The 9,807-nt window shown below is 38.6% G+C and overlaps 1 protein-coding gene across 1 annotated transcript in view; it reads right to left on the reverse strand.

Annotated features, from left to right (window-relative positions):
- EVC2 (Ellis van Creveld syndrome 2) overlaps positions 1-8,915 on the reverse strand; it is a gene marked incomplete at both ends in the record, with an annotated part of 57,152 nt that extends 48,237 nt beyond the window's left edge. Inside the window, 4 exon segments of the mRNA XM_010187359.1 lie at positions 1,309-1,443; positions 5,787-5,849; positions 7,268-7,377; positions 8,729-8,915. Of these exon segments, the coding sequence (XP_010185661.1) occupies positions 1,309-1,443; positions 5,787-5,849; positions 7,268-7,377; positions 8,729-8,915 (495 nt within the window).
- Between the last annotated feature and the right edge of the window lie 892 nt (positions 8,916-9,807).

The raw sequence follows: 9,807 nt of genomic DNA on the forward strand, positions 1-9,807 counted from the left end.
GGCATACAAATCATATATGGCAAGATTACAGTATTACGAGGTGAACAACATGAAGAACTAATCCCATGAATGATGGAAGTGACTCAGCTAGCTCATGGTTCAGTGAGACCCCCTGGAGACTGAGAGCTAATAAAACTACTATACAAAAACTCCCACTATAAATAGGACAAACTGGCCCTTTTCATGTTTTCATTATCACGGCTCTTTCTGTAAAAAGAAACAAGCCATGGCCTTCTCATTTAAAGGGGTTCTTTTTTCAGTCCTAAAAGAAATAAGAATTGTTGATGGAGCCATTTTCAACTGCAGAAGATAAGGCTGGAAGTGATTTGTGAGCTCCTCTGATAAGTCCAGAGAGATGGGAGATCCACCACCATCTGAGCAGAGGAAGAGTTCAGACATCTGAGCAGAGGAAGAGTTCAGACCTCTGAGCACCCACCTCTTAGAGGACTGCCCCAATCACTGTAATATTCTGATGGAGGTCCCAAGCTCCCTTCAGTTTAAGTTGTTTCACTTTGTATAAATACATAAATAATTAATAGAAGCATGGGCTGGAACTTCACAGAATCACAGAATATTAGGAGTTGGAAGGGACCTCGAAAGATCATCTAGTCCAACCCTGTCCAGGCAGGTTTTGAATGTCTCCAGAGAAGGAAACTCCACAACCTCTCTTGGGCCAACTTGATGAATATTTATCAGACTCTGTATTATATCTCTCTCTGGTCCAGTACGTACTGAAATATTTTCTCCAAACTGGCACAGCTTGGATAAAGAACACTGAAAATGCTCCATCCCCAAACCCAATTGTTTTGCTTAATCACTCAGCATTAAGACACATGCAAGGAACTAAGAGATCTAAATTCAAAACACTATTCCTGATAATCAGAAATACAACTTGGACCCAAGTCTGCTGTGCTATAAGTTAGTGGTCTACTCCCTGGGCAACTGCTTATAACTCACACACAACCTGCTTCTCATTTTGAGGGACAAAGAGGAGCAGAGGAAGGGAAGGATATGAATACAAGACAAAGAGCCAATGGGTAATCTCTTTGCAGTCTGAAGTGAACATCCAGGTACTGACAGCAGTTCTTTTGATCAGGTTAGCATTCTCACTCTCCCCTCTAAATCTGATTGCGCTAAAGATTAGAGGTTATAGAGATTGCATCACCTGTGAATCCAATCCATCACTCAAGGGCTTTTTATTTATCTTCAAAAACTCTTTAAACAATTTGTATTAGTTAGCAAGTTATATCATCAGATACAAACAAATAAAGAAGTAAATAAAGTACCATTACAGATAGTATGACTCACCTGGTTTTTACTACAGAAACTCCATTTTAATATCCAAGTTCGGTAAACAATGAAAAAGACAGCACTTGTCAATACAAGGGAAACAAAAAAAGCAATGAAGAACCCTGAAGCATGGATGGCGTGGCTGTATGAAATCTGAAATGAAAAGATCATATAATTAAAAGTACATTTTAAATATATATAAATATCAGACTCAAGGATTATAACTGTAAGCAACACAGTAAATTATTTTTAATGGCTTCACACAACTTCAAGGTTTCTCAGCATTATGTTATAATCACTACATTTTTATTAATATTTTCAAACAAGTGTCTATTTTCCATAGCTCTCCAAGTCAGCATAGTTTGTTATGTTCACCTGGTCCAAATTCCTGTGTAACTCCAAGAAACAGAACTCCCACAGATTGATTTTTAGATGCTGTGACTTTTGGGTGTCCTGTACTTAACAGCTTGTTTTCCAGTGTTGCCAATCTCTCCTAAGTCTCCTTGAAGTTAACAGCATTTGATGTTGCTCAGAGTCTCCAAAAACACCAGTATAATGCCAGCTACCTTTAATTAATGGCTATTTCTCTGCTCCGTAAAACCCAGTAATCACCATAGGGAAAAAGCAGTGATGTGCGTTCAGAACAAGTAACTGACAGCTGACAAAACCACCCCATCTGTGAGCACCCTTGAAGTTTCTGCATGAGCCAGAGTCAGAAAAAAATATTAAGAGCACTGGAACCATGAGCCACCTAACAACTTTGTAGACCTTTCCCTTTAGCTCTTAATTTAATCTTTAAATTGAATTGTATTAAAAATTAATTTTTACTTCATGCTTCATGTAGCAAAAGTTAATTTGGTCTTTGTTTTGTTATTTGAGATCTTTGAATGGAAAACATAGCACAGTATAATGTTTCACCACAAATTAATCACTCTGCTGGGGCCAGAAAGTGTAAATAATTAACATGCTGCTTGGTTTGGGCATCTCCTGGAGCAGAAATCTGAGAGCATTCCATGAAGTCAATGGTGACTCTGAACAGGAAGTGATAATCAAGCATGGTTCACAATTTGAAAAGGATTTATTCCAACTTAACAGCAGAATTTTATCCTTTTACTGCCTTGTTTTTCCTCTCTCTGATATGTTTTTGTGACAAACTGTCATATCCTTAACTGAAAGGAGCTGTTTCACATCAGACTTTGTTGTTTCACAGGCTCAGCTCCTCAAAGCAGCCAGAGATGCTCAGCACTCATTGATTTCAACATGATTTCAGCTGAATTAGGTGATGCTGTCAGTACCAAGGAGATCATCAAGATGTTAATACAGACTACTATTTGGCACTTGCACAGTTCCAAGAAGATCCAAGGTTTACTTCACATTACTGTACATGCAGAATCAACAGTTGCTCTGACTGATAGAGTTATGTCTGGTTTGGGGTTTTTTTTGTTTAGTTTTTTAACGTGCTTAGTCTAAAATAATGAAGTCACTGAAGCACTCTGAGGTTCATTAAAATGTTTGGGACTAAGTCTTTATCTGAGTAAGCCAGCCACATGTTAAATTAATTCTAATACCTTTCAATATCTTTAAGTTTTAAATAGGAACAAGAAAGGGAAGAAAAAGGGAGCAACACACTAATTTCACAGTCCCGTCTGTAATTACCAACACATTGTATGTTTTTTCATTATATAGCTTCCTACTACTTTGGCCAATTGTTTCCATGACACTCCCCTGTACCATGGCTGACCACTAAGGACACCCAGCACATCCACATCAGTCAGTGCCAGCTCTCTCCTCCTCTGACTCTGCAGTCCCCCAGTTCCTTGTCATGAGCTCAATTAAAGCTGCATCACTTTGTATCAAAACATCTTCATCTTGAAAGATGATTATGTAAATATTAAATAACTTCTCTCCCTTCAGAGATCAAAAGGGTTTAGTCATACTTCTTGACAGTCACAGAGCCAACAAACATCTGTGTGAGACTTGGAAAAAATGTGATTCCTCGTAAGTCAATCTGCTGCCCCCAGTATTGGCACCGCAGATCGACCTTCAAATCACTTACCAGTAAGCCTCAAAACCTTTATCCTAAGCTAACTCCTTAAGCTATGCCAATAGTAGGAAGACACATTACAGGCGCAATTTTCTTTCACAAACTGCTGTGCTCCCACTGAGATGAAGGATGCTGAGAGAAGGAAGTCTGGTAAATATTAGATCAAAGTAATTATTATCATCCATCCCATGCAATGTGCTTAGATGAGAGAACTTCTTTTTGACCTTTTCACTACATCTTCCCACACCACCAAAACCACCCAGCACTCAGTACTCGCAGCCCCTGCAGCACTGTGGGCAGTCACCTGGCATGGACACTCAGATGAGCAACACTCAGTTTTTCATAACCCACAAAATTACCTTGTCACAGGCAACCAAGTACCTTCTTTCAACAGTGCAGAAAAGAAAATCCACAGAGTCTGTAAAACTTTAAAGATTGGCTCAGCAGCCAATGGCTCACTAAGCCAGTGCAAGCAAACCATGTGAAAGCTGATGGGACCAACTTAGCAGGGCACTACCATGACTAAGTAATTAATTCCTCTCTTTTCTATCCCCAAAGTCAACATTTAATATCCACTTAGTCACACATGTGTGTTGGCTTCACCACACCCATGAACAGGTTTAAATGATTTTTAATAAATAAAATCTGAGATTGAGAGCATTTATGACAGCTGAAGATATGGATGAAATACAATACATCACACCTTCTTCAACTGATCATAATTTCCTTGCACAAACTGATTTCATTCTGAAACACTTTATGTTTGGCCAGAGCCCAAAGGAAAATATTACACATGTGAAACATGATGTGTTCCATATTTTTAAGCTTTATTTTTCAAAAATTAACAGTATTCTCCACATACCTTTGCCACACTTCTAATTACAAAACTTGTTCATTTAGTAAGTTCAAATGCAGCTGAGACAATTTTACCTAACTATGGAATAGTCCCAAAGAACTTTTTGAGGTCTAACTATCAAGTTCAAGGTGGAAAAAAACCCCACCACACCATAAGGGTTTTAAGTATAGTAATAGATTGCAGGAATTTTCATGGTGGGCTGAGATCAATGTAGCTTACAGTCTGAGCTTAGACAGCACCAACTGCTGCAGATCAATTCACACTGAACTCTACAGAAAACCATTCATGAAGCTATTTTCCTAACCCAGTCAGCTACTACATAGCTTATAACATCAAGACTAAGAATATCCAAAAAATACATTTATTGTAATTTCAAGCACAATTCTTAGCTATACAAATGTCCAACACTTTTAAATCTTACTAGACCTTTTACCAAGATCAATGAGTTCTCTACCTCATGCATAGTTTCACTTTATATCATGTTTAACTCTGGCTTTCATTTTAATAGAATGGGCACTTGATTTTCCATTATGAGAAAGCCAAGTCTGGACTTACACCTATTACACTAATAGAAGTTAAGAGGGCAAGAGATCCCCAGCAAAAGATAATACTGGAATGAGAGGTCCCTGATATCAGTCTCTAAACAGACCACTGATTTTAAAGGTGGAGAGGAACTCATGGGACAGGTCCAAGGAAGTCTATTCCTCAGGACCTCTTCAGGCAAGCCCTATCCACATGAACTTTAGCTTTCAAATGATACAACCATTGTAAAAATATTCAGGAGAGAAACAAATGATTTTCTTCTGCCTCAACAAAAATAATCACCGTGTTCTTGCTAACCAAGTCACAGCTCATTAAAAGAGACCCCAGCGCACCCCAACACAGCCGCTTGTCAAGGTAATGAGGAGTTGGGGAAGAAAAACAAGTTTTGTGAAGAGATTACTCTAGCAATGAAACTGATGGATGCAGTGGGGAGCTCTCTAACAAAAAATTATCTAGAAGAATAACACTGTCTGCTGCAATCAATGTAATTTTAAAGGTTTATTTGGCCTCTTAGGAAACATGTTAATTCAGAAGCCAAAAACAGAAGGTCATATTGAAAAGATGACTAGTTAAAAACTGAAAGCAAACATAAACTGAGCCTGTCTTACTGCAGTTTTATTTCTCTGGCTGCTCACACAGCTATTTTTTTATTTGTGTATTGGCATGATACAGAAACCTTTTCGCAATAGGTGGAGTACAACTCTACACTTTTGAAAAGGCAAAAAGCTTTCTCACAGTGGCTATGTACAAGAGCAGGTGAACATACTCCTCATCACAGTTCTCTTCAAATGAAGAAACATGCCTAGGTATATAATGGAAGTTTGTAAACTTTCCATACTGAATATTGCTGCTTGAAGATAACAAAGACCCCCTATCTTGATTTCTGTTTTTAATTCCTGTTAAAGAGAAGGCAGAACTTGTGTATGATTAATAGCCAAAAACTGAGTGACGAGATCTAAGTATGTAAGTACATCCTTAGCTCCTACAAATTAGTTCAGATTGTCCATAACTTTAAGCAGGAGAGTCAATATAATACCAAATCATAGAATTTACCTTGGTCTTTTCTTCTTCAGTTATGGTGAACGATGCTGTCAATGACACAAGATGTGTTTTATTCTGAAAGAGATATAAAAATATTACATGTATTAAAAGAATGAGCAGAAGCTACTGGCAAACAGTCCAGAGTTTCTAGAAAAGCTTCTCCTTAGAAGATAAGCTATACTTATCATTAAGCCTGAAGCTGAAATAAATCTGATCAGAAAATGCAGTGTACTTAGGGGTAACACTAACAGACGTGGAAGCAGCTGCTCTGTGGGATACATTCCCCTTCTAATCACATAGAAGCATATTTTGGTGCTCACAGAACTACATTTTTCTGTGCCTACAAAATCTGGGTTGACTGAAAATGCATGGAACAGGAGCCAAAGTCAGGGCCTATGTCCAAAGTCATGTGTACAGATGTCTCTACTCTTATGATTCCCTCTTTTTTGAAGTCTTGCTTCCTACCTCTCTACTACCATGCTCATGCACATTGAACACTTTTTCCTCTAAAACAAAGAAGATACAGCACTTGAAATGACAATACATTTCAGGTTCTAATTACATGCAATTATGAAAACCAAAGAAAAATTATCAAGCTGTATTTCAGAATGAGAAAATTTCACATTGGAAGAAACCACTTGTCCTGCCTTCTTAGTCCTGCCTCCTACTCAAAGCTGGGCTAACTCCAGCATTAGACCAGTTGTCTCGGAGCCTGGTACTACTGAGTTCTCAAAAATCAGCAAGGATGGAGATTCCTCAGCTTCACAACTGTCAAAGTAAAAAGTGTCTTCCCTATGAGCCAAAGGTTTTCCTTTGCTGCAACTTTTCTTTTGTTTAAATTATTTTCTCATACGAATATGGCACAACTTTCAGTCTTTTACAGATTACAGAAATACACACATAGAATCAGAATGGTTTGGACTGGAAGAGAGCTTTAAAGATCACTCAGTTCCAACCCCCTGCCATGCAGGGACGCCTTCCACTGGTTGTTCAAGACACCATCCAACCTAGCTTTGAACACTTGCAGGAAGGGAGCATCCACTTCTTCTGTGGACAACCTGTGCCAGTGTCTCACTACTCTCAGAGTAAAGAGTTTCTTCCTAATATCTAATGTAAATTTACCCTCTTTCAGCTTGAAACCATTACCCCTTGTCCTACAACTACCTGCCCTTGTAAAAAGTCCCTAATCCAGCTTTTACATAAATATACAGATCACCATTATTTCCAGGATAAATTGGAGATAAATACAAAAAATAGAGAGAAAAGCTACAAGACCACACACAAACATACTTCACCTATTTAAGGAAGTGTAGGACTTCCTAAACTATGAAGAGTAACTCATGTATTTATAAATTCATGGTAAACAATCAATCAGAGGGCCTAAGAACCTAATTTCATTGCATGCAGGCCTCATTGCTTAGGCAGAGAAGAACCACCTTGGAGACTTTTTTACAAAAATTGTGAAGACCAAAATGAAATTGTAAAGGAAATACCTGTGATAAAATCTTGAAAGTTAGCTTCACAGGCAGAGTCAAGACCCTGCCATCCCACATCTCTTTTGTATCAAGAAGTGCAGAGTAGTTAATTGCAAAGTACTCTCCACCTGCCAGAGAAAAAAAAAACAATTGTGTAGATTAAGCAGGTAAGGTACATCTACCAGCACAATAGTGGCCTCTGAGTAATTGTGTCTGTATTTCCCTAAACAGAACAGTAGCTTCACTGACCTGAAAATAACTCAGTACAGTTGCACATCTGTTTTTACACAAGATGACTGGGTGTGAATCTCTGAAGAGTTGAGCTCAGCTGCAGCTATCAATGTTTGCAGAATTTGAAAAGCAAGTTCAATATGAATAAAATACCGGAGGAGCTTTTTAGGTTCCCCTTTAAACACTTTCCTGGGAACCAAGCTGCATTAAGCTCACAACACTGACTTCAAGGGAATTCAGCAGGCAGAGCCTACCAGCATAGTCCAGAGAGGAGCAATATGGATAGATTTGCTCTTTCCCAGGAAAATTTCAAAGGTCCCCAGGAAGGCTTGGAACAGCACTGGAGCTTTTCCTTTCTAACACAGCCGGTGCCCCACATCCAGAGCAGACAGTTCTGCCTCACATGAGCCCGGCAACAAGCTTTATATCTGCTGCCTCTAAGAACTCAAGCAAATTTGGCCCAGGAACTGGAAACTGCATTGAATGATGCCTCAAGCTGTTGAAGAGCAGTTTTGATTCACACTAAAACTTACCAGTAAAACACGACCATAACCCTAGATAATTCAACCATAAACAGATCTTACTGAACACCTCTAAAGCTCCAAGAGAAATATGACTCTCAAAAGCAAGGTGCTAATTTTCTCTGTGCCTGTGCTTAGGAAACGGGAGATAAAGAAATCAAGAATAGTAAAATTTTATTAATGTGCAATGATCCAACTGCTACCAAAGGAACAGACTGACTCCAGGAGTGGAACAGGTTTATGTCTCTATTACTTGCTTTGATTTTCTAATTTGCTCTGTTTGAGAAGAATGGATACTGAGAAGAGCTGCCTTATTTCTGATGAATCATCTTGCTTGCGTGCACAGCCTTTCGCAATTCCAATGTACCTCAATACTTCACCAAGCCAGTCTGCCTGCTTGGCTCAACATTGATTAAAATGGCTTGTGCAGCAGCTTTTATCCAAAAATGAACAAATACTGTCATTAAAGATTCTGTTTCATTTTGATGGCAGTGACTTTAACAGAGTACAGGGGCTCACTTCTGTGCCTGGGAGATCAGAAGGAGCTCAAATATGGGAGTCAAAATGTGAGTTAATAAAATTGTAAACTGCAGCATGAAACTTTCCCCAGAGTTTTTAATCTGTATTAACTGATAATTGGAGAATTTACACCAAAAAAAAAGTCACGATTTGAACAGATGCTCTTTCACATGTGTAAGCAGGGGTACTTCCGTGCAGATTTTCTTACCTTCCAAGAATCTTCTCCTGTAAATCTGTATACCATCTGTGGCGTTATTACCGCTGTTTTTTTGAACACGTAGACCAGTGATATTGTCCAGGAGGATAAGATCTGTAATGTTTGTTGAGAGCAGTGTGTTGGTGTTATTAATCAGAAGTGTAATGTATGCAGTTTGAGGGTCATGTTCAACATCCACCTGAAAATGGAAATATTAATATTAATGGTGCAAATGGCCTTTGTGCATCTTAACAGCAAAATCTGTAGTCTTGGTCACTACTTAAAGGTTACTATATGTGTAAACTTATTTTCTGAAGGTATTCTGAGCATCCTGCAAATGGCACCACACTTTAGTTTGATCTCAGACTCCCAAAGAGATTTTAATCTTCGGTACAGCAAGTTGTTGCTTGGAGACAAAGGGACAGAAAGCCAGAAGTTGGAAACCCAGCTCATGCAAAGCCAGAAGTGAAAATCAGAATCCGAATATTCCCGTGACACATCATACAAAACAAGTGGTTCATAGCTTTATAACCAGAATGTGGAAAAAATTCTTAACTTGTAACTTCTGTATCACAAAGATGTTTCTTTTGCAAGCTGCCCTTACCGCAAATTAATTCTCTCCATGCAGTTCTGGTCTTTATTTCCCTTTTTTCACAGCAACCATGCTCTCTGAAGGGTGCCGGCTGCCTTGATTTGGCCTTCCCATTGAAGGGCTGATGCAGCGACCAGTGGACTTGGAGTTCACAGCTCTGTTTCCAGTTAGTGGTGAAGTTCATAAACTAATCAACAATCTCTAGCAACACACACTCATGTGGTATTATTTATTCATTCATTTATTTTAATTTATTTATTCATTCCAGTAGGCCATTAAGTAATTATACCCTCTAAATTAAATTACTTTGAGCACAGAGCTGCTTACTGACCTCTCACCTTCCAAACTGCTTTCCCCTATAACTCATATTAAACCAGAATTGTCTAAAACTCTATCAGGTCTACAATATGCTGGCCAGCGATGATAGTATACCAAACTTCTAATAATGACACCAAATTAATTGTTGTTTAACTGACCAAAGTATGACTTAAGCTAAGCC

Source organism: Mesitornis unicolor, unplaced genomic scaffold (assembly GCF_000695765.1).
Source record: "Mesitornis unicolor isolate BGI_N332 unplaced genomic scaffold, ASM69576v1 scaffold16136, whole genome shotgun sequence".
NCBI classification, from domain to species: Eukaryota; Metazoa; Chordata; class Aves; order Mesitornithiformes; family Mesitornithidae; genus Mesitornis; species Mesitornis unicolor.